The sequence below is a fragment of the Muscardinus avellanarius genome, assembly GCF_963383645.1.
Source record: "Muscardinus avellanarius genome assembly, chromosome: 4".
NCBI lineage: Eukaryota > Metazoa > Chordata > Mammalia > Rodentia > Gliridae > Muscardinus > Muscardinus avellanarius.
In genome coordinates, this window is record NC_137789.1 from 146,589,513 (window position 1) to 146,614,815 (window position 25,303).

Sequence of the window (25,303 nt, forward strand, 5' to 3'; positions counted from 1 at the left end):
AAAGAAACGTATGGGTGGTGGCTGGAGAGAGAAGGGTCAAATTTTAATTAATTAATAAAGCTCAATGAGATTGAGAGTTTTACCCCAGTATGCATCAAATAAGTGGTAGGATTTGAACTTATGTTTGGCCTCATTCAAAACTTCCTAAATGAGGAGAGAAACCAGTAAAATAATGGAAGAGAACTGGGGAAAGGATGCAGGGAGAAAAAAAGGAGGTTTGAGGGAGGAAACAGTTCAAATAATGTTATGTCCATACGTGGAGATAGCACTGCTAATCTCACACACTTGTATAGGGGTGGAGGAAGAAGGAGAGATTGGGCTATGGAGAGAAACACACCAAGCTATGTGTATCTGCGTTAATGGGCCGCTTTGAATCCCACTATGATGTGCAGTTACAATGCACCCGTGAAAGTATATTGAAAAAATCCCAAACTTCTTGGACCATAGAGAAAAAAATTCTCTAAGTCACCCAACCATCGGACTACAGATGATTTTTCTTTTGCTACCTCTATGTATTTTTTTTATTAAGAGACTAAATTGCTTTTATAATTATAAAAATGCTGAGTAGGTTTTTTGTATGTTCAGATACTGGCATGCAACAAAGTATAAGAAAACCATTATGTGGTCAAGCACCGCAGAAATAGCATCTTACCAAACAGTGCCACCTAGTGGACAGTTCACTATGTAGATAAATTTTTAACTTTTCATTCCATTTTACAGCTTATAAATCAACACACATTAAAATATCTGTGAAATAAAATACCCAAAGGTGCTATCTTCAAAACTTATGTTCATAGATTCTAATTCTTAGGTGGTTTCACAACATTAAATACAGGCAGGGACTGTGGCCCTGGGTTTTGTATAGTGTTAAATACAGTAGGAACCAGAAAGTGTTGTGATTTTTCTACAAAAAAAAAAAAAAAAAAAAATTGAAGGCTCTTGAAGCTGTATGTGGTGATGCACGCTTGTAATACCAATACTTTGGAGGATGAGACAAGAAGATTGCAAGTTCAAAGCCAGTCTCAGCAACTTAGTGAGGCCCTCGGCAACCTAGTGAGACTCTGCTTCCAAATAAGAAATATAATCGAGATGGGGTATAGCTTGGAGGTAGAATGCCTCTGGGTTTAATACCAACTAACAAAAAAATTTTTTTGAAGGCTCTTGTATTGACATTCGAAGGGAATTATAATTGTTCCTCTCTAGAATATAATATGTGATAATGGACTAGTTAAAGACTTGATTGGATTGATCAGGGATACATTAGCCTTTGGCTCTCTTTTGTTGGTGGTAGCATTGGGAATTGAACCCAGATTAATCTACCTCTGAGCAGCCCTATTTTATTTTATTTTGAAACAGGGTCTAGTTAAGTTGCTGATAGCCTCGCTAGGTTTCTGAGGGTTCAACATGCGATCCTCGTATCTTAGCCTCTCAGGTACGGGGATTACAAGTGTGCACCACCACACTCGGCTCTGCCTTTGGTTTTATGTGAAGACAAATCTCTGTGATAAGAATAAATGTCCTTAGGATAATGGTGGAGGCAGGTAAATGCAATAGATAATAGACGTCCTATTTTTATAATTCTCTATTATTTATGTGTAAATACAATAATAAGGTTATAGATGTATTTTGGATTATACTGTTAAATTATTCATGATAAGAGTTTTGAGTGAATATAAAATCTCATACATATAGGTTTTAAGACTATCAATGTATTTTTCACTTCTTAATTCTATATTACATAGAATAATATTTCACATTTTTTTTAAAAAAAAGACATGTTTGGCTTCCTAAGATTCAACTTTTTTTCACTCCTAGATAAGACTGGATAACAGCCCTATCTGTTTCTAGGGATGTGATTTGGAATCCTTTATTTATTTATTTATTTATTACTTTATATGGAACAAATTGAAAATGGCATACATTCAAACTATGCTTGGCGCTCTCCCCCTTCCAAAAAATGAGCGTCCAAGTTAACCATACTTTTACATGTATTCGGATGTAGCTCCTCCATTAATCAGCCTCAGCCGTCTTCCTCTCCGCTCCTTCCATTCTAGCTTTGCTGAGCTTTCCCCTCCATTATCTGGAGTCCCTCTGGAATTCCTAATACTCCCTAGTTTGGGCATATTAGAGAAAACATAAGTCCCTTCTCTTTCTGTGCTTGGCTGATCTCACTTAACATAATTTCTCCAGGTCTTTCCATCTTCTTGCGAATGACCTGACTTTGTCCTTCTTTATAGCTGAGTAGAATTCTATTGTGTGTATTTCCCATAATTTTACAACCCATTTATCTGTTGATGAAGACTTAGGTTGGTTCCATATTTTGGTTATTATGAATTGTGCTGCTATGAACATGGATATGCATATGTTACTGTAGTTCTCTGATTTCAACCCCTTTGGGAAAATATGCAGGAGTGGTATAGCCGGATCAATATTTCACTTTTTAAGTAAAAGAAAGATTTATTACTATTTGGAAGAAAGTAACTTAATTTTTCTATTAGATACTTTATTAAAAAATCTGAGAGTATTATAGCAATATTACTAGAACTATTGCAGCATAATTTTAAACAAAATTAAGAATACAAAAATCAATCTCTGGCTTACACAGTGGAATTGCTTGTCTATTAGGAAATATAAAGAAAAGTCTTATTTATAATATCACCAAAAAATCACAAAATATCTCAAAATATCCTTAGACATAGAAAAGGCCCTCAGCTCACTACAATTAGACCACACATGGATTTGAATTCACTTGTTAATAGGTTACATTAAAAATAATTAAATATTATTTAGTTTGGAGTACTTCAAACTTTATTTTCTTTTGTGGTACTGGGAATTGAACCCAGGGGCATTCTACCTCCAAACTAAAAGTGAGACTTAAGGTCTCACTAAGTTCTGGAGGGCCTCACTAAGTAGCTGAGGCGGGCCACAAAACTGCTACCCTCCTGTCTCAGCCTCCCAAATACTGGTACTATTACAAGGCTGTGCCACCATGCCCAGCCAAAATTTATTTTTGAGAAAAATGCAATGTGTGTGTATATTTAAAATGGTTTCAATGGGTATGTTGGCGAATATCTGTAATTCCAGTTCTCGGGGGGCTGAGACAGGAGGATCACAGGTTCCAGGACAGCCTCAGCAAGTAGTGAGAATTTCATTAACCTAGCAAGATCCTGTTTCAAAATAAAAATAAAGTAGGGCTGGGGTGTAGCTCAAAGGTAGAATGCCTGTGAAATCAACCCCCAGTATCACACAAAATAAAATATAATTATAAAATAAATATAAGTATAAATATAAAATAAAATATAAATTATCTTAGTAGATAATCTTAACAGTATTAAATGTGTACAATACAGTACTACGCTTTATACACTTTAATTTGTCAAGCAGCTCCCATAAAATTCTTTGATCAGTCTGCCCCCTACAGGTGGCAGGAAGAGCTGCATGTCTCTGAAAGATCTAACAGCTACCAAGTCTCCTCTGGCATTGAAAAAAGTGGTAGGGTTGCTAGATGTTAAAACAGTACAACATTAATCAACAGTACATTAATGTTGTAACAGTACAACATTAATCAAAGAATGGATCCCTTATGGGTACAGGGACCTGGATACACGGGTCACAGTCTCTGTATATGCATATATTGTTTTCCTTAACTAAATTGTCTTAGAGTTGAAATTTCTCTAAGGGAAGCTCCATTTTGATTACACTAGAAGTGTATGAGTGACTTAAAATTCATGCTGTATCAGGACCTTGCTGAGTGAACCTACTAAATCCAGAAGAAAATACAGTTATAAGAATGTGGGCTAGCCGGGTGTGGTGGTGCACGCTTATAATCCCAGTTTGTAATCCCAGCCTTCAGAAGGCTGAGACAGGAGGAGCGCAGGTTTGTGGACAGCCTCAGCCACTTAGTGAGGCCCTTTGCAATTCAATGAGACCCTGTTTCAGAATAAAGACTAAAAAGAGGGCTGGGGGTGTAGCTCGGAGGTAGAATGCCCCTGGGTTCCATCCTCAGTACCACACACACATACAAAAATAATAATGCGGACTTTGCAGCCAGTTCAAGTCCTGGCTGCTTTGGTGGGCTCAGGGCGAGGCTCTAGGAATCCACAAAGTCCCTCAGATTAGGACAGAGGTGTGGGTGCTTCCGTGTGCAGTTTTCAGGGGGGAGCTTCTATCAGATTCTCAAATGGACTGAGAACCCAAAAAGGACCTGAGATCTACTGTTCTGTTAAATTATTTCTCTTCACTAATTTAAATACATCTCTGGCAAACCACGATCTACTCTTAAAGACCTCTGCTGGTGACTGATTTAACAACTATTTATTTATTTATTTATTTTTTATTTTTTATTATTGCAGTACTGGGGATGGAACCCAGGGACATTCTACCTCCGAGCAACACCCCCAGCCCTATTTTCTTATTCTTTATTTTGAAACAGGGTCTCATGGAGTTGCTAAGGACCTCACTAAGTTGCTGAGGCTGTCTGCGAACCGTGATCCTCTTGCCTCAGCCTCCCGAATGCTGGGTTTACAAGCGTGCGCCACCACGCCCAACTTTAACAACTTTATTTTAATTAATTAATGTATTTATATTTAGCGAGCTAGTTAGTTTTGTGGTATTGGAGATTGAACCCAGAGGCATTCTACCTCCAAGCTTAAGACTACCTTTATTTCAAAAGAGTAATACAGGATAAAGAAATGCATCTAGATCCCCTTCAGAGGAATGAAGTCTGAAAGGACCCACGTTAAAGCCCTGCATTCTAGATGCTGCCGTCAGAAAACTTGAGACATAGTAAAACTGATCTTTAATTTTGGTTTGTCTTATGCGAGAACATATAACATATATTACGCACAGCATGTGCCTGGCACTGTCTCAGTAATCGTTTGCAATTCTGAACTTCCTAAATCCTCTCACAGTTCTATAATCCCCATGGCAGAAAGAAGGACTCAGAGGCAAACAGGTTAAGAAAACTTGTCCAAGGTCACACAGTGACGGGGGTTGAATTCACCAAAAAGTCAGTATTCAAATAAAATATTGTATTTCTTTCTAATTATTTGGTCCACTTAATAATAGCTAATTATTTGGTCCATTGTCAAAATGGAATAGTCGATTAAATAATTGAAAATTTATCGTGCTGGAAAAGGTTTTCACTTGGCCTCCCCTGCTCTGTGGGTCCCCTAAATCCTACTGGCTGTTCCTCCTTCCGTCTTTCTCTGGGATTCTTCTCTTCCTCCTGTCAGGCCTGGCTCCTCTTCCGTCCACCTCTATACAGTCCTTAGATAAATTCAATCCACCTCAGGATTATAAATCCCAAAAACATACTTGGTGTTTTTACATATCAATACCAAAATAATATATTTATAAATACCAAAAACATCCTTGGTATTTATACATATTTATATATATTGTGTATATATTATCATATATTTGGTCTATGATTTTTTAATTTATATTTCCAGCCTGGTCCTCTCTCTTGTATGCAAACACCTATGTTCATCTGCCTCTCCACCCTTGGTTTGGGAAGTCTAATCAATATCTCAGGCACAACACAAATTTCCCTCTTCTAGGCTCCCGCCATTTTTCCCCGCCAGCTCAGTAAATGGCAACCCCACTCTTTGGATGCTCAGAACACAAAGCCTTGGAAGCATCCTTGTCCCTCTCCCCCACTTCACACCCTATATCAAATCTATGGGCAAATGGGGTCAGCTCAACCTTCAGAATATATCCACATGACTATGTATCCCCCGTCCACGTATCTCCTTAATCCAAATAACCAAGATCTCCTTGGCCTGGGTGAGGAGAGTCTGTGATGGCCACGAGGACGTGCCTCCGAGATGGCCCAGTGGCCTCCGCTGCGGCTCCCTGGAGCCTACCTCTGCATTCTCACTGGGCCCAGGCTTCCTAGGGGCTGTCCCCAGCTCATAGCGGGCACGGCGGGCTCCTCCCTGGGAAATGGGCTCCTCTGCCTGGTACCCAAGGACTCCCCAATGGCCTCACCAGATTTCATGAGCCACACCACAGTCTAAAAGTCTTCACTTCTCAAGCCTATTATACGACCTTCTCTATCTCCCTCCATAAGTGTCCCCCTTACTGAATCTCCTGTACATCTAATCCCATCTTACCTTCTTAGGGCACCCAAACTAACAGTCTCCTAATGTTCTGCCTGCTTCAACAATTACCACTCTGTGGCTCGTACCCAGCATCCAGGAGTGATCAAGCTAAAATTAACTCCATCCCAGCACCTGCAGGTCAGATACCATGGGCACTGCTGCTCTTGGCTCTCACCTCCTCTTTACTGACACTCCGCAGCCACACAGTCCCCTAGCGTTTCTCTACCCTCTGTGACTTTCTTGCCTTTGATTTCGTCTTCTACTATGGAGTGTTATGTCCCAAAAATAGACAAATATAGACTGATAGATCGATAGATATCCTAATCCCTTTGCTCAATCAGCCCTGTCATTCTTTATCATCTTATTCAGCTTTATTTTTCTTCATAGCACTTAATCACCATTTGATATAATATATACATGTATATGATATGTGATTATATATATATATATATATATATATATATATATATATATATATATAATCTTTTGCTTCTTTTTTTGTGGTACTGGGGATGGAACCCAGAGGCATTCTACCTCCAAGAGATATTCAACTGCCCCAGACCTATTTTTTACTCTTTATTTTGAAACAAGGTCTCACTGAGTTGCAAAGGGTTTCACTCAGTAGCTGAGGCTGTTCGCGAACCATTATCCTCCTGTCTCAGCCTCCCAAATGCTGGGGTTACAAGCATGCGCCACCATGTCTGGCTGCTTTTTTTTTTTTTTTTTTTTGATTCTCTTTCCCATTATAGCACATGTAACATTAAAACAAAGACTTAGTAGGTTTTATCCATTCCCATATTCCTAATACCAAAAATGTATCTGGCACGTAATAGTGTTCAGTTAAGTTTGTTTAATGGATAAATCAGTTCTTACTAAAATCAATTTTAGGGTTATAAAAAAAATCAAAGGGAAAGCCAGTCATGGTGACACATACTTGGAATCCCAGCACTTGAGAGTCTGAGACAGGAGGATCTCGGGTTTGTGGCCAACGTCAGCTACTTACTGAGGCCTTCCACAACTTAGTGAGACCCTGCTTCAAAATAAAGAATAAAAAGCAGGGCTGGGCCGGGCGTGGTTTGTAATCCCAGCATTCACGGGTTCAAGGACAGCCTCAGCTACTTAGTGAGTCCCTCTGCAACTCAGTGAGGCCTGGTTTCAAAATAAAGAATAAAAAAAAAAAATAGGGCAGGGGGTGTATCTTGGAGGTCAAATGCCCCTGGGTTCCATCCCCAAACCCGCAAAAAAAAAAAAAAAAAAAAAAAAAAAAACCAGGGCTGGGGTGTAGCTCAGAGGTAGAATGCCCCTGGGTTTAACTCCCAGTATGCAAAAAATAAATGAATGAATGAATAAAAATCAAAGGGGTTTACAAACAAGTTTGCTTAGAAATATCTGAGTTTCCTGAAGGATAAGACAGGCAGAAAAACTGGTACTATCAGAAGTCAAAGACACATATTTATATTTTCCTCATTGGATTGTGAAAAATGCTGAAATTTTGTAACACAAAATTTAAAGTGCATTCTGATCACAACCTCTTTAATGTAAAATCTGAAAATGATAGTTTATCTCAAACAGGCTCAACCCACACTTAATTAGCTGGATTGTAACCAGGGAAGTGCTAAAATGCCAAGGGAGTGAAAATTGTCTTTCTATAACTCTTGGGAGTTTAAGTGATACTGGAGAATAGTTGGCAAGTCTATTTTTTTCAGCATAGTGAGAAAAAATCTAGGAAAACACTCAAGACTCTGCCTACTCCTGGGAACATATGAAAGCAAATTAACTTGCTGACTGTAATGAGGGGTAATTGGACATAGAACTCAGTGTTTGTGAGATTCAAGAAAATCAGAACCTCTACGCCCTTGAGATTATTTTTTTTTTAGAAAAAAACTGCAGTCCTAGTGAAACCTAGACCTACTCTCCTGCTTTTCTAGTTATAGGGGTGTGTGTGTGTGTGTGTGTGTGTGTGTGTGTGTGTGTGACTAGGGATTAAACTCAAAAAAATTCTACCCTTCAGAAATACCCCCAGCTTTATTTTATTTTTAACTTGGGAACAGGATCTCACTAAGTTGCAGAGGGCCTCACTAAGTTCCTGAGTGTCCTGTCTCAACCTCCCAAGTACTGGAATTATAGGCATGTACCACCACACTAGCTAGCTGTTCTGGTTATATTCTTTTCTTTTCTTTCCTTTCCTTTCCTTTTCTTTTCTTTTCTTTTCTTTTTTCTTGCTGTTCTACCTCTGAGCTACACTACACTCTCAGCTCTATTTTTTTTTTCTTTTTTTTCTTTTTTTGGTACTGGGGATAGAATCCAGATGCATTCTACCTCCGAGCGACATTCCCAGCCCTATTTTGTATTCTTTATTTTAAAACAGGGTCTCACTAAGTTGCAGAGGGCCTTACTAAGTAGCTGAAGCTGACCTTGAACCATGATCCTCCTGTCTCAGCCTCCCAAGTACTGGGATTGCAAGGGTGTTGCCACCTTACCGGCTCTCTATTTTTTATTATTTATTTTAAAACAAGGTCAGCAGAGTCACAATGGGTTGGCAGAGTCACGCAGTCAGAGAGGAAGTACAAATATTTATAGGGGGGGGGGTCTTGGGTGGAGCTAACAGGGTGGGAATGCAGATTCTCTTGCGACATCCGGAGTCTCATGGCACATGGAGTCTGTCTCGCGATGTCTGGAGTCTCATGGTACCTGGAGTCTGTCTCGTGATGTCTGGAGTCTCACGGCACCTGAAGCCTCACAACATCTCCGCTTCTAGTTTCTGGGGTTCCTCCTCCTGTCCCCGCTGTGGGATCCTGTGGGGGAAGGGAGGGACCCAACCTATCATCCCAGCCTTTTGGTAATATTGGGTGATGACTGAGTCCATAACGACTTTCTGCTGACAGGAGGTGTCGTAAGAGGCCCCTTGGCCAGGAGAGGCTGGGTCCTTAGGAAGTGGGCAGGTGGGAGTATGGCTGCAGCGAGAGTTGATTGGAGGTTACCCTGGACAGCTCAGTAATGCCCATTTGAATAAACTTTAATAGACATGGAGCTATTAAAAGAAAAGGCACATCATGAGAATGGTCCCAGGAAGGGAAACCCAGCAGCTACTGGCCCTTGGAATCCTTTTGGATATGAGGTAGATTGTCAATATTGTGTTTTTAGATACCCGCTTAACCTGGTCAGAGTTTAGACATTTTTCTTCATTAGACCAAATTTATTAATATAATAGCAGCATTTTTCTTGAGAATGAGACATACACCACTCTTTTCAGCAGTTAGTAAGTATGGGTCAATCTGGTCAAATGGAAAACATGTTATTGGGTCAGGAGCATCATTAATAAATTTTAGAGAATTTAATACTTATGACTGTCTGGCATCTAGAGAGGGAGAACATTGAACTATGTAAACAAGTGGACCTGCTGAAATAAAAACATTAAAGAGAATTATGCTGAGAAAAATGGAGCTTAGTGGGCCCTGACATTGTACAGGAGGATTTGTCATGAGGCTGTTGTAACGGAGCCCTTTTTAGCTGAGTAAGGTGATGCCAGTTGGGGGTCCCCCAGTGGTTTAGTTGCAGAAGGTGTGGTGAGGATCACTATAAAAAGCCCAGTCCAGCATGGTTGGAGATGTTTTGGTTGAAGCGACTTGAAGAGAACTTGATCCCATGGATTAAGGGCCTTGACTGCCCGGTGTGGAGCTGCTTCTTCAACCAGGTTGGGTTTGATCCAGTCTAAACAGGTTTGGACCAGTTCAATCCTCATTAAGTAGCACCCAATCAATTTTTAAATGAGTTTATGATGATAGAAAACAAAAGGCCCTAGCTGGGCATGTTGGTGCACACCTGTAGTTGTAGTACTTGGGGGGCTGAAAGAAGAGGCTCACAGGTTTTTAAGTCAGGCTTAGCAACTTCATGAAACCCTCTGCAGTTTATCAAGAAAGACCCTGTTCCAATTTTTCAAAAAATACCCCTGGGCTAAATTCCCAATCAAAAGAAAAAAAGGAAGGAAGGAAGGGAGGGAGGGAGGAAGGAAGGCAGGCAGGCCGGCCTTATGTGACCAAATAACCAGCAACTCTCTGTTAATCCCAAACGTGTATGAGAGAGAGAACCTCCAGCCCTATTATTATTATTATTATTTTTTGAAACAGAGTCTCACTAAAGTGCAGACGGCCTCCCTAAGTTACTGATGCTGGCCACAAACTTATGATCTTCCTGTCTCAGCCTCTCAAGTACTAGGATTACAAGTATGTACCACCACACCCAGCTTCAAATATTTTTATAAAAATTTTCCTCTGTCATAAAAAAAATCCAAAAGGCTGGGATTCACTGTACAGGATAAATACACAGATCACTGCTCTTCTTTCAAAGATCTAAAATATACGTAGGAAAAGATTGGCTGCCTTAAATCACTACCTCGCCCAGAAATCATACACAGCCCAAAGGCCCCATTTTGAACCAAATCTCCTGCAAGAGCCATCAATCTTCAACTTGATGACTAAAACCAGGCAATAGAAGGGAGGAAGTAGAGACCCAAATGACTAACTCATCCATCTACTGGAGAAGGAGATCTTTGAAAACAAGGTTTTTTACAGCTCAGCTCACAGTTGATGTTGTGCCCAACACATCAGGCCTTAAAACTCAACTTAAATCTTCTCCCCAATGAAAACAGGTGTCTGGAGCCAAACACAGCATCCTGCAGGCCTTAAACACCAAAGTCTGTATGGGATTCATGCATCTCTTTGGAATTTAAAGGAGAAGTGTAAACTGAGAGCGTTTTCCAGGGAGACCATCCCACAGGGCTTCAGGGAACAGAAAAAAATGAGTTCCTTTGCTTTAAAAGATTCTTTGGGGGGCCACTTTCTTTTAATGCCAAAAAATGGGATAACTCCACCATCATCGTTAAATCAAGATTATAAAAATGGACATCAAGGACCATTTACTCGTCCGAGCTGAAATGTTTTTACCGACATCCATTCTCAGATTAGGTTTGTTATTTTTCTCCGGCTTGGCATGATGATTCATCCAGTGAACTTGAATCACTTTCCTGGTATCCTTAGAAACAGAAGGGAGGCTGCTATTAATTAATACAACCAGTTTAAAGACAAGAGATCGCAAGTACTGGGATTACAGGTGCATGCCACCAGGTCTGGCTGGCGGTCTTAAGGGAAATGCCACCACTATATCCTAGCAGGTGTTTGGGAAATTTGTAGATGGCTGCAGGATTCAGGGACAATACCAGACACTGTCACACACAGGGAATGCCAATAAAAGTAAGAATTATTTCTTATCCTACTTAACATTTAAATTTTTGGCTGGATAGTCATAAAGGTAAAACAAAACTATTTGCCATTAGTTGAGTATATAATGTCTGATAAAGTTTCCAGGAATGTGTTAGCCTGTAAATTAAGAAAAAAAAAACAATACGTTATTTTGTTTGGAACATTTTCACAAGTTGCTCAGTACTTTGAAGAATCACATTATTCCTAGCAGTGCCACTTTTTTATTTGCAACACCAGCACTATATAGACTATCTCTGAATATATTTATAGCTGTCACTCTCCTGCTGACTCCCACATAGCTATAAACATCTATTTTATCATGTCCTTTATTGTAAACGGGTCTCTAGTGATGTGTCAAAACACACATACTCATAACAAATCAGCTCCAGCCCCCCTCTTCTGGACCCTGCCGTACTATGCACATGGAGAACTCAGAAAGACAAGGTCCCCATGCTGGGTAACTCTCACCTTGGGTCTGCCAGTGGGGGCTGCTGGAGGGGGACAGTGAGAGAGAAAAAGAGGACCTCTTCTTGTAGTGTGTTGCTCTTGTTACCTGGTCAATGCACCGTTACTTCTCTCACGCTACAATAGTCGGCTCTAGTTGCTAGTCCCTCCTTTTTTTATTGGCACTTTCAAAATTCATCTTCAGTTGCCCCTCTGAGGTACCAGCATCAGCAGACAACACCTCTTCCTGCAGAGATCTGTGGAGTCTCCTCACAGTGTCTATTTTTCTGCAAATACTAATGTCTTCCCTGTGCCCCCTTGCAGGTTATCATCTCTGGACCTCAATGTCTGTGTTTAGCTTTGCTATTTTTAATTTTCCAACCCACATGTAACACATTTCTGATATTAAATTCTCTCTGCCAAAGGGATTCATGTGGTTTCTGTTTTCCTGGCTGCACTATAACCAATTCAGCTCCTGGTGACAGAGTGGTCCCAGGAAATAGACCTTCAAATACAGGATTTAGGAGTGTGCTGAGTGTCACCTGTAATTGATTGTAAGTGCCTGCTGGAGCAAGCAGCACCAATCTATTGCACTCAACTGCTAGGATAGTAATAACCTGTGAGCTAGAGTAGTTGCTTCTAACAACACTAGAGAGATTAGAGAAAGAAAATGATAAAATCCAGGTTGCAAACTTTAATCTCAAGTCACAAAGAACTTGACTACCATAGGGACTTTCTAGGGCTAGGTTTTACAGCTGCAAGGTCAAACGTACTGAAAACTGGACCCAAAATTCACTTGTCTGGGTTGCAAAATGATAACTTAGGTTGAATTTCTAGGCTCGCCATGTTTCTTATATTATACTAATAACATTGGGAAGGATTGGACCTGAGACTCAGAATGGAGACCCTTGGGCGGGATTGTACGACGTTAAAAGTACTGGACTCCCAAATCTCTCTGATCCTCTTTTACCAGTAAATAAAAGCCTGCCCTGCTGTGTCTGAAGAGACTAGATTTGCTTAATGATCCCGTATCATCTCACTTAGGAGACTTGTCTTGCAAAGAGATGCCCATTCTCCTCTAAATCCATCCTGACCACCCTGATTGACTTTAGACTCACAACTAGAGTCAGATCTTGACATGTTCCAAAAGATAAGTGCTAAGTTTAGCCCAAGAGGATGAGATTTATATGCTGAAAAATTTCCAGATTTTTCTGAAATTCACTGAGACGAAAAGCTGGGAAATATGTCGGAAATGAATGTGAAGAGTGTTACTCTAAAGAGGAAGCGAGTAAAATTAGATCAGGCCGTATGTACTCGTTTGAATGCATTTGCAAGCAATTACACATTTCACGTGTGTGAGCTAGTATCGTTGGAAATGGCTATAACTGTTCACTTGGTTGATTGATGGAACTTTGGACTCAATATTCGATAAAATTGATATGTTAGCTGCATCCTTGGCATGGGCACAGAAGAATGTTCTCACAGGTCAAAGAAGAAAAGAATGTGAAGCTCATTTATCATTTGCAAGGTGCATGCCCATCCTTCAATACACCCTTCGAGGTGGCCAAGAGGGCCTCTGTGTCCTAGGCCCTGGGAACTGTATTAGCAAAGGAGCATCAACATCCTTGGAAAGCGCGTGGTAGGATGACAGCGGGCAAGACTGCCATAGAGATGACTGTTTTCAGTGGAAGCGGCGGGATCCTGAAGCGACAGAGGCCAGGTGGCAGCATCTGACTGCCAGGAGCGTGATAGGAGAAGATACCGTGGTGACAGCAGAAATCACTTCCGTGTATAACTGCAATGTCTTGATCATGATGCACACAGGAACGAGACAGACAGAGGCCAGCTCACGTAGCACTTGGCCAAGACAACAGTAAAACTGGAGGCTGGAGCCCTGTGAGAAGTCCCATCAAGAGACCTAGGGTCACCTCTCCCCAAGCGTCTGCGTATTGGGCAGTTTGTGGGCCTAGGATTTCTTGATTGATGAGAAGGCCAAGCCCATTGATGAAAGACCCTACAACAACGTCACAGGAATGCGCTATGTCCCTTCAAGTGTTCCCCAGGGGGCCTGTGGACATCGTCTACGTCTAGACGTACTTGTTATATACTTCCACTAACATTTTCACATTAAAAAGTGGAGCTCCTTTGGCCCCGGTTCCTGGATTCCTCTCTAACAGCATATTCAAAGCATGCTCAGCTGGTTTTCCTTCTTACTTACCTATCTACTGCAGCCACATGGGCCTCCCTCAGAGAGGACAAATCCTCCCATCACAAGACCTTTACACTCCCTGTTCTCCTTGCCAGAATTGCTCTTCTCTTTCCTATTTTCATAGCTAATCCCTTCGTTTCTTTCATATGGCACAGTACTAGGGATGGAACCCAGGGGCATTCTCCCTCTGAGCTACATACCCAGCCCTATTTTTTATTCTTTATTTTAAAGTAGGGTCTCACTAAGTTGTAGAGGGCCTCACTAAGTAGCTGAGGCTGTCCAGAACCTGCAATCCTCCTGTCTCGGCCTCCCAAGTACGGGGGTTACAAGCGTGTACCACCATGCCTAACTCACTGGTTACCTCATTTAAAGAACACCTCCCCAAATAATTTTCTATCCCTTTAATCAAATTTATTCTCTCCACAGCCTTTATTACTACACAATTTTTTTTTTTTTGTGGTACTGGGGTTCCTGGAAGCCCTTCTACCTCCGGGCTACACTCCCAGACCAATTTTTACATTTTCATTTTGGAAACAGGGTCTCCTAAGCCAGCGCACGCAGCTGGCTTCGAACCTGCATGATCCTCCTGTCTCTGCCTCCCAAGCGCGGGGATTACAAGCGTGCGCCACCACGCCCGGCCACAATTTTTTACTATGTATTTGTTATTGGTCTTTCTCAACAGGATAAAGTGTGTGTGTGTGTGTGTGTGTGTGTGTGTGTGTGTGTGTTGCTCAATTAATTTGGTTAAAGAATGAATGTTAAGTCTTCAGAATTTCTTTCCTTAGCCTTCTTTTGTGGCTTGGTACACTATCAAATTTTATAAATGTTTCCTGTATGTTTGAAAATGTGATTCCTTTGATGGATATAAACCTCTCCATTACATTTACTTTGAGCTTATTACTCATGTTATTTATTTAGTTGTTTGTTTATTTATTTATTGTGGTACTGGGGTTGGAACCCAGGGGCTCTCTACCTCTGGGCTATGCTCCCAGACCTATTTTATATTTTATTGGGATTTTTGTGTGTGTGTGTGATACTGGGGTTTCTGGAAACCCTTCTACCTCCAGGTTGCACTCCCAGACACCTATTTTTTACATTTTTATTTGGAAACAGGGTCTCTTAAGCCAGCGAGGCTGGCTTCAAACTTGCGTGATCCTCCTGTCTCTGCCTCCCAAGTGCAGCGATTACAAGCTTGCGCTACCATGCCCGGCTACTCATGTTATTCAAATATCCCATATCTCTCCTTATTTTCTGAGTTCAATTACATGAGAGAATGAAAATCTCCAAGTGCAGTAGTTGACTTATTTCTCTCTGTAGTTCTTCCTTAGAGCTACTTAGAACTGTTGCTTTATATATTTTGTAAGTATATTTATGAGAATAAACATTGTGTTTTCTTGGTCTATTGTTGTTGTTATTATTATTATTATTATACCAGTACATTTCATCTGTTTTTAGCCCTTGAGATATTTTGCATCTTCAATTCTATTTTGTCTGTTACAGTTATCATCCTTTTTCCCTTTGATTAATATTTCTATGGCCTTTTTCTATTTATTTCTTCCTATCTCTTCCTTTTTAAGTGTATCCTTTGTAGAAAATAAAGTATGATTTAAAAAACCCAATCTGTGCATCTCTGCCTTTTAATTGTTGAGTTAAATCTGTTTATATTTATTATAATAGAAAAGCTTAGTGGGGTGTGGCAGTACATGCCTGTAATCCCAGTGCTTGGGAGCCTGAGACAGGAGGATTTCAGGTTTGAAGCCAGTCTTAACAACTTTTGAGACTCTGTTTCAAAATAAAAATAAATAAAATAAAATAAAGTAAAACAGGGCCAGTGGTGTAGCTTGGAGGTATCATACCCCTCGGCTCTACCCCCAGTATACCTCCCCCGAAAAGCCTAACAACCTATTTTTTCTATTTTCCTTGCCTTTTTTTTTTTTAAGTGTCTGTTTTCTTCTTTCCTACATTTATTGGATTGAGCAAGTATTTTTCTTGTCCAGAATTTGAAAGTTCTACTTTGTGGTTTTTTTTCTTTTTTCTGGTAGATACCCAGGATTAAACATTTCATCTCCCAACTTTCTTGCCTAACTATTACGTGCGGTTATGTCAACTAATTTCTGGTCCATAAAATGTAAGCAGACATGTGGAACTCTTGGAAAGCACTTGTCAGAGGAGAGAGTGATCGCTCTTCCGCTTGCCTCCTGCTGCTACTGCCCTAAAACTTGGTAACTGGAGCTCCACACTTGAGAGCCGGCCACAAGGTCCTGCCTGCAGCAGCCCTGGGGTGGCCAGGAAGCTAAGGCTGTGGCTCTCTGAAGACGTCCTAGTAGTCCTAATTGCCTGCCAGGCAAACTCTTTGACTTGAAAAAAGAAATTTCCTTAAGCCACTATAATATGAGATTTCTGATATGTGCAGCTGGACCTTACAGGACACTGCTCACGTCCTACAGTTACTTCCTTTCTTGTTGTGTCCTTGGCTAAAGAGGAGTAGAAGGGGGGAAATCTCCCTTTGCCCACATCCTGTTGTCACACTTGACCTCTCTAAGCTTCTTCTACTCCAACTGTGTGTGTGTGTGTGTGTGTGTGTGTGTGTGTGTGTGTGCGCGCGCGCGCGCGCGCGCGCGCGCTACCAGGGATTGAACCCAAGAGCATTTGACCTCCGAGCCACACTTTCAGCCCTATTTTATTATTTTGAAACAGGGTCCCACTAAGTTGATGAGAGTGTCACTACCTGCTGAGGCTGTCCTCAAACCTGCAAACCTCCTGTCTCAGCATCCCAAATACTGGGATAACAGGCATGCACCACTGTACCTGGCTGTACTCCAACCCTTGTATTCAGTGGATTTTCTCAAAAGTTGAGCCTGAGACAAAGACCTGAATACAATTAGGTCACATTAAGTGGGGAAGTGGGGGGAATAAGAGGAAGGAAGAGACACACCAGAGAGCTGTTGGGGTCCCCACTGCGATGGGGGCGGGTACCCAATCCAGAGGGAATCTCCTGAAGAGTGTTCAGAGCACGTCTTGGGTTGTCTTTCCAGAATTGGGATATTTACCCACAGATTCCGCCTGCCACAGAACAAGGGTTGCCCCGGTGGGGCTAACGCCATTGTGCTTTTGCAAAGAGCCAGCTCTCCCACACAGATAATTCTCAGTGGCAGAAATTCTGAAGAGGTGCCGTGGCACGAGGTGAGACTTGGAAACCAGGAGGTAAGTCTGAGCTTGCACAGAACTATCCGCCATCAGCCTTGGTGCAAGGAAATGTGGCAGTGGACACCAGAGGTTAGCAGTTTTTACGTAAGCTTCTGAGAGCCACCAGCTCCCCTCCCGCGTCTGTGGAACTGCAGAATTGTGTCCAGGAGAGGAGGCCTGCAGCCTCCGCTGGTTCACCCCTGTGTCTTCAACTATTTCATCAACTTTTGGAACTCATTTCTCTCTGAACTCTCTTTTTTGATACTGAGGATTAAACACAGGGACATTCTACCCCTGATGTATGGGCTATATCTCCAGCCATATATATATATATGTCAATTGAGATAGCAATGCGGAATATTATATATATAAATATATATATTTATATATAAATATATATTATATATATTTATATTTATATAAATATAATATATATTTTATATAATATATATATATATATATATTTTTTTGAAACAGGGTTTCACTAGTTGCTGAAAGGTGTCGCCCTAGGTTGCTGAGACTGGCCTTGATCCTGCAATCCTCCTGTCTTGGCTTCCCAAATACTGGGATTACAATCCTCTGCTACCACCCCCATCCCTAAACTTCTATATAGTATGTTTTCCTAGCACTCTGCCTACTTTTTTTCAATGAGTCCCTCTTCCATTTTTCAGTCCTTCAAGGTAGGAGGTCATCAAGTTTGAATCCGTTGTCTTTTTTCTTTCACTATGTCATTCATTATCTCATTTATACTTGTATTTCAATTGTATTGTATTCAATAAATACTTATATTGCCATCTTTAAGAGATGCTTCTCAAATCTTTACCAGCCCAGAGCTCTCTTCTGACTTCTGAATCTAAACTTAATACCCCCAGACAGACATCTCCATACGGATGGAATTATACAGATGATCAGGCCTAACATACTAAAGGCTTTCTACAACTCCGCATTGCTATCTCAATTGACAGCATCTTCGCTTCACCTCCTCCAGCATCATCTAGGACTTGTGCCTTAACAGTGTTTCTAGCACCTGGAAGTTTTGGTTGATCTTACTTTGTCTCTTAAGCCTGCCGTTTCTTTTCCTACAGATTACTAACTCCTGCAGGTTATAATCTTTGGTCCTTACTTTTATAAAAAAAAATTACAAATAGTTTCCTGCCTCTCAATTCTTCCCTCACCAAACAAACTTTGGATTTCACCAGCATATGGCAGAGTTAAGGTTTGTTATGAAAGCTGCTGTCCTTCCCCCAGACTCCCAGTTTCTTGCTCCACAGAAGGAACCTCTTTCAACACTTTGCGTGCACGTCTTTCATTATTTACTTCCTTTTTTTAAGTAAGACGCTCAAGTTACTTCTTGACATTTCTGTTTTAAGCACCATCTCATCTTTCCCTACTACAGATGGCAAGGGTTTAGTTTTGCTTTTGCCACCCCCTCCCATGGTAAATCCATCCTTATTTCTTCCCAACATAGCAAATACCACAGCTTTCATTACATCAGTATCAACCACTGAGATTATTGGGTTATGTAAATGATATGTACAGTTGAGCCTTGTATATTATGATTACCTACTCCTGAAGGCACAGCACTTCACTCTTCTCGATGTTAATGATGACCTAGGGTTTTTGTTGTGGCTGATGCTGTTGCTTAGTTTCTGTGGATTCATCACTGATCAACATCAGGCTTTCCTCTTGTCCCCCCCACATGTGCTCAAACATAGGAGAGAGTCCATTTCTGTTTCACCTTCAGCTCATCCCTCCCGGAGTCTTCTCACCTGGACTGGGTGGCCTTCTCTGGGTCCCAGCTTATCATCCTGGGGTTTTTCCTGACAATGTCGGAGGAATTTCCTTCGCCTTTCTGTGGTGAGCTCTCTCACCTGGTTTCTTTACCTGCCCCCCCCCCTTTGCTTTACTCCATGAGTTTTTTATTTGTTTTGTTTTTGTGGGATTGGGGGTTGAACCTCTGAGCTACACCCCCAGTCCTAATTTATTTTTCATTTTGAAACAGAGTCTCATGAAGTTGCAGAGGGTCTAAGTTGCTGAGGCTTGCTGTGAACCTGTGATCCTCCCATCTCAGCCTCCCAAATACTAGGATTCCAACACGCCCAGCTACTCCTTGAGTTTGGATGGAGCACATCTTCTAGCAGTTTCCTGAGAAAGGTCGCAAGGTTGGGAAGTTTTTCAACATTTTGCATATTTGAAATAACGTATTTTATTCTCACATTCAATTGATACTTTGTCTTAGCATAGAATTCTAGGTTGGAAATTTTACCCCAGAATCCTGAGCACACTGTCCCAAGGCCTGGCCCTTCCTGTCTTATTGCTGGAAAGTGGAATGCCACCGGAATTCTTGAGTCTTTGCATAATCTTGCTCTTGTCTTCTCTCGTGGGAAGTATTATAGGCTCTTGAACCCATTGTTCTGAAAGTTTGCAATGATGTCCAGGTGGGCAAGCTTATTTTCCTACATTGCTCTGGTATTCAATGGACCATCTCAATCCGGAAAGTCATGTCTCTCAAATACGTAAAATTACACTGAGTTATTGGTTTAATACCTTCTTTGATTATCATGCAGATGTTGGGTGCACTTGACAGGCCCTCTCATTTTTAAGATGTTTTCCTTCATTTTCCATTCCTGTATCATGTTTGTACTAGTCTTTAGGAAATATTGTTATTTTCTAGCCTTTTTATACTATTTTTTTCATTTCTGTCATATGTTCTTGATTTCTAAGAGTTTGTTTTGTGTGTGCATGGTACTAGGGATCAAACTTAGAGGCATTCTATCTCTGGGCTACACCCCCAGCCTTATTTTTTAATTTTTATTTTGAAACAGGGTCTTGCTAGGTTGATGAGAGTCTCACTACTTGCTGAGGTTGTCCTTGAACCTGTGATCCTCCTGTCTCAGCTTCCCAAGCACTGGGATCACAAGCGTGTATCACCAGGCCCGGCTTCATCAATGCAATTTGAATAACTACCAATGAATGAACAAGGCCTAGAACTACCTGACCCAGCATATGTCAGTTCAAGAAGGCTCTTTATGCATCTAAGAGTTTGTTGTCTGTTTTTAAATGCTGTTTTAAAAAAATACACCATTCTTGTTTTATGAATATGATATCTCTTTGAGAATATCATTATTATTATTGTTGTTGTACTGGGGTTGGTGCCCAGAGGCTACATCTCAGCTATACTCCCAGACCTTTAAAAAATTTTTTTTTTTAACTTTGAAGCAAGGTCTCTTGCTAAGTTGCTGAGGCTGGCCTTGAACTTGTGATCCTCCTGTCTTAGCCTCCCAAGTATTGGGATTAGGCATGTGCTACCATGTCCGGCTAAGAATATTATTGATAGTAATTTTTCTTTTAAGTTCTGTTCCCCATCTCTATCAGACCAATGCAAACAACTGTGTTTCTTCCAAGTTTCATTCTCTGTCTCTCCACCTTTCCCCTAATTCTCTTTGTCCTGTTTGTTTCTTTTGGTTTCTGTTATTAGTACTATAAGCTATCCCAAAACTTTGATGACTCAGAGTATCTGCTCCTACTTAGGAGAGAAGCATTGTAAAAATGATTGGAAGCTCTGAGCATGGGGATGGGGCTTGTCACTGGCAGATTCCCTCTGTATCTGATGGTGTTTCCTCTTGGACTAATCAGATCCTCCAGAGACCTTCCCTATCTTCCACCTGGAGGGAGGGAGAGGAGGGGAGTTGAGGACGTTTCTCAACATTCACAACGTTAAACTTTCACTCTGTCCCCTTTTCCCCACTGGAACTTCTGCTCTTCCCTGGAGAAAGTCTCTAATCTCATATCCGGATTGGAAATGAGCAGAAAGCCTACCCTGTAGAGTAGGGAGGGTCCATCTAATTCTACACAAATTTCCAACCCAGCCTGCTGTTTTGGGTCCCACCTGGACCTCCACTCTCAGAGGTACCTAATGCCAACAATTCTGGAGTCTGGAGAGGCCTGTGAACGCATTAACATATCGCTTGGTTCCTGCCGCCCTGCTTATTGTTCTCTTAGGATTCAACTCTCTTGGTTCAGCCACATCAGTTAATCCCTGTACAGCGCCTTTCCAATTCTCAAAGTTCTGCTGCTGTTAACTCCTCTCCCAATTTGCTTGTCCTTTGAAAAATTCCTCTAATATAATTCAGTAGAGCTTAGGAAGGGAATGTTGCTAAGTTTATATGTTCCATCCAGTTAGGCATCAGTAGAGCTTAGGAAGGGAATGTTGCTAAGTTTATATGTTCCATCCAGTTAGGCAACGGTCTGCCAAGCCGTGGAAGCAGGTATCCCGTTTCCTTATTTCCCCTCAATTCCACCCCAACTGGGCTTCAGTTTTCTAGCAGATTCTGTGTCTTCACTGGTTAAACTTTATGATCGGTTTGAATGTGTTATCTCTTCCAGTAGTATTTTAATTTTAATAGGAACTAAATTTCTTATAAAGTGTAAACTAAAGGAATAAGGGATATGATTCTAGTTGAGGAATTTCAGGAAACCAAAACCAGGTGTTTTGGAGGCCAAGGGAAGCCTTTCTTGTGTCTTCTGAAATCATGGCTTCTTGGGGTAAGTCTGACCGTACCAGTGATTACGTTGCTGATGTTAGTGTAACCACAAGCATTCCAGTACAAAAATAACAAGAATATCTGAGCCGGGTGCGATGGCTTTTGCCTGTAATCCCAGTACTTGGGAGGCTGAAATAGGAGGTAACAGGTTCGAGGTCAGCTTCAGCAACTTAGTGAGACATTGCTTCAAAATAAAAAATAAAATGGTGCTGTGTAGCTCAGAGGCAGAATGCCCCTGGGTTCAACATCCAGTACTCCCTACACCCAGACACACAAAAGCAGTATGAGCTGAGTTACTATTCTAGTCCAGTTTATATGTCTTGGGGATTAGATCTCAGATAGATGAATTATTACCCTCAGTATTGATATTAATCTAGAGCCAAGTATATATTTTAATGTGCTTATAATAAGTGTGCAAAGATAGGCATCAAAAGCCAACAACTCTAAGCCTGTTTTAAAGAGACCTCCTCATGCAATTAGTGTTCACAAGGAATTATGAGAATACAAAATGCCATATAGACCCGTGGCAATTAGGCCAGGAAAATAATTATAATTAATAATATGACTGGCCATCTTACACTATATGAATAACAACAACAACAACAACAGTAATAAAGATTATGTGATCTTAGTAGAAGCAGGAACCAGGAGCCTGAATTTAGCAAGAAGCACAATTCAGTGTTTAGCAAACAAAAGAGATGCCTCAAGCATTGTGTATTGTGGGGTGGTCTATGGAAAATTAGGTCGAATTTACCTGTGACTCAGCACAGCCGGGATATAAGCAACAGGCATATTGGAATGAAGACAAGGTTAACGCCTCCTCCTTAAATTTTGATTTCTGGTTATGTTGTTTTGCTAAATCCGATTCCTATCACAAACAAGAATAATAACAACGTCCATGCATCTCTTTCTATGGACTGAGCACTGTGGACGGGATTTATGTTTATTAATGCCTACAAGGGTTTGGGGAGGAGGATGCTTTTCTCCCCTTTTTATAAATGAGGGAACAAAGCACAGGAGGTTCAACAGCTTGCCCGGGATGGCAGAGCAGGGATTTATCTAAACAGGCTCCCCAGCTCTGCAGCCTGGCCTCTCCCCCACCCCCTCCAGATGGCTGCCACCTTCACTGCTTTTTCTCTTTTGATCAACTAATTCAATGACAGATACAGAGCTCACTGCTGGTTGTGCAAAACTTACTCCACCCTCATCAAGAACTATCTGGTCATTTTTGTACAACACCAGTACTATCAAAAACAAACGCAAGTTCTCCGGGATACAAATATTTTCCTAAATTGTATCAACCCAGCCTAAAAATTTCCCAGCCTGAATTCTGTTTCTTCAGGGTTGGACTAATGGTTGTATAGTATTAAAAACAAAACAAAACAAAACGATATCTAAGTGTTTACACTGTAGCTTCATTTATCAGTCATTTTGTAGAATCCTTCCTGATTCACGCCCTCACTGAAGTTTTCCATATCATCTGATCTGATAACTAAACAGAAAGTGGTATTCCGAATCCCTGCACTTATCATACATGTTACAAAGTTGTATACTGATATATTGAACTGAACCCTTCTATGCTTGCCCACTTGACACTTCCTAAATAATAATGATAATATATTCTCCAGTCTGCAAAGCTTTTATTTTATTTTTTGTGGTGCTGGGGAATTGAGCCCGGGGGGGGGGGGATCCTGCCCCTGAGCTACACCCCTAGCCCTGTCTAATTTCTCTTTTACGTTTATTTTGTAACAGGGTTGGGGAAGGCCTCCCTACATTGCTGCTCCTGGCTTCACACCTGCCATCCCCCTGTCTCAGCCTCCCAAGCCCTGAGACAGGGGGATGGCCGCGCCGGGCTCTGCAGAACCCTGCTGCGCCCACCTCCCCGGCCTCTGCACTTGCTGCGCGTGGCTTTAGAGGCACTCTTGGGGTTTTTGCTTTTTTCTTCCTAGTCTTCCATCCAGACAACCTGAGACAAACCCCTGCCTCTCTCCTCCCTCCCTCCCTGGCTGGCTGGGGGGGGGGGGGGGGGCGCTCCCGGGCCCGCGGCGCCCCCTGCCGGCCGCGGCGGGCAGCGCGGGCGGAAGGACCCGGAGCGGCTGCCACCGTGTCGGCTCCGGCTCCTCCTCCTCCGCCGCCGCCGCCGCCCGCGTCCCCGATCCCGGCCCCGACCCCGGCCCCGGCCCCGACCCCCCGCCCGCCGCCCGCCCGCCCCGCACGGCCTCACTCTGGAGCGGCCGCGGCAGCCGCAGCAGGGCCGGCGGCGGCGCATCGAGGAGCTGTCCCGGGCGTCCCGGGAGCGGCTGCTGCAGTCCCGGGACAGGATGTTCTCCAAGTTCACGTCCATCCTGCAGCACGCCGTGGAGGCGGTAAGGCGGGCCGGCGGGCGGCATGGCGGCCCGGGACGGGGAGGCCTGTGCCCGCCGCCCCGCCGGCCCCGGTGCGGAGGGACGCGGCCGGCCCCAGACAAAGGCCGCGGGCGCCGCGGGGGAGACGCCGGCCCGGCACGCCCGGCCTCCGCGGCCTGGCCTCCCCCGGCCTCCGCGGCCTGGCCTCCCCCGGCCTCCGCGGCCCCGCACGCCCGGCCTCCCCCGGCCTCCGCGGCCCCGCACGCCCGGCCTCCCCCGGCCTCCGCGGCCCCGCACGCCCGGCCTCCGCGGCCTCCCCCGGCCCGCACGCATCCTCTGCGAGCCGCCTCGGCGCGGGGCCCGGCCGCCGGGGCCTCCCACCGCGCACCGGCCCGGAACATCTGCTTCCTTTCTTGTCCAAGGCGCTTCCTGGTCGCCCTTCGCCCATCCTGCAATTGAGGGGCGGTCGGTGTTCAGACACCAAAAAGACAGTGCCTCGCCGCTGCGGTAGTCTTAAGAAGGCCCGGCTGCTTTCCTTTAGTTGTTTATTCTGGGGCCACTTCCCAGATGGAATCATGCCGAGGCTGGCCTCGAACCTGCGAGCGCACTGTCTCAGCCCCTCCCCAAGGGTTGGGATAACAGGCCGCGCGGGGCTTCTCTGCGTGACTACTTTTTGACAGGGGATACTGCAGATTGAACCCACGAGCATTCTACCTTCTACCTACACCCTTACTCCTTTTTTGATGGTTTTTGTTTTGAGACAGGGTCTTTCTAGATTGCTGAGAGGCTCACTAAATGGCTGAGGCCGGTCTTGAACCTGCCATTCTCTTGTCTCCGCCTCCCAAGCACTGGGAGTGCAGGCGTGTGCAGCCACGTGAGTTTACAAAAGTCAAACACAATAATATATATATTTTTTATGGGCAGGTAACAAAAAGAAAGGGGGATTTTAAATTTGTTATGAAAACAAAACCTTGGTACAGTTATTGTTATACATGGGAAAATGTTTTAAAAATTTAGGACAAGCTCTTGGAGAAACAGCAAGTCAAGAAAGGCAGGTGTCACTGTTGCAGGAGGAGCTGACAGTTGTAAGCTTTGAGACATAACTTTTAGTTTCACTTTCTTCCACGTTTTTAAGGGTTTAACTAAAATTTACAAGGAGAGTGATTGATTTATTTTGTATTATTCTTTAAAATACCAGAGTTACTATTTACAG

The 25,303-nt window shown here is 42.7% G+C and overlaps 1 protein-coding gene across 1 annotated transcript in view; it reads left to right on the forward strand.

The window, feature by feature from the left end:
• Positions 1–24,066: 24,066 nt before the first annotated feature.
• Positions 24,067–25,303, forward strand: part of FHIP2A (FHF complex subunit HOOK interacting protein 2A) — a gene marked incomplete at both ends in the record, with an annotated part of 32,019 nt that continues 30,782 nt past the window's right edge. Inside the window, one exon of the mRNA XM_080695409.1 lies at positions 24,067–24,111. Coding sequence (XP_080551535.1) covers positions 24,067–24,111 — 45 coding nt within the window. The remainder of the gene's footprint in view (positions 24,112–25,303) is intronic.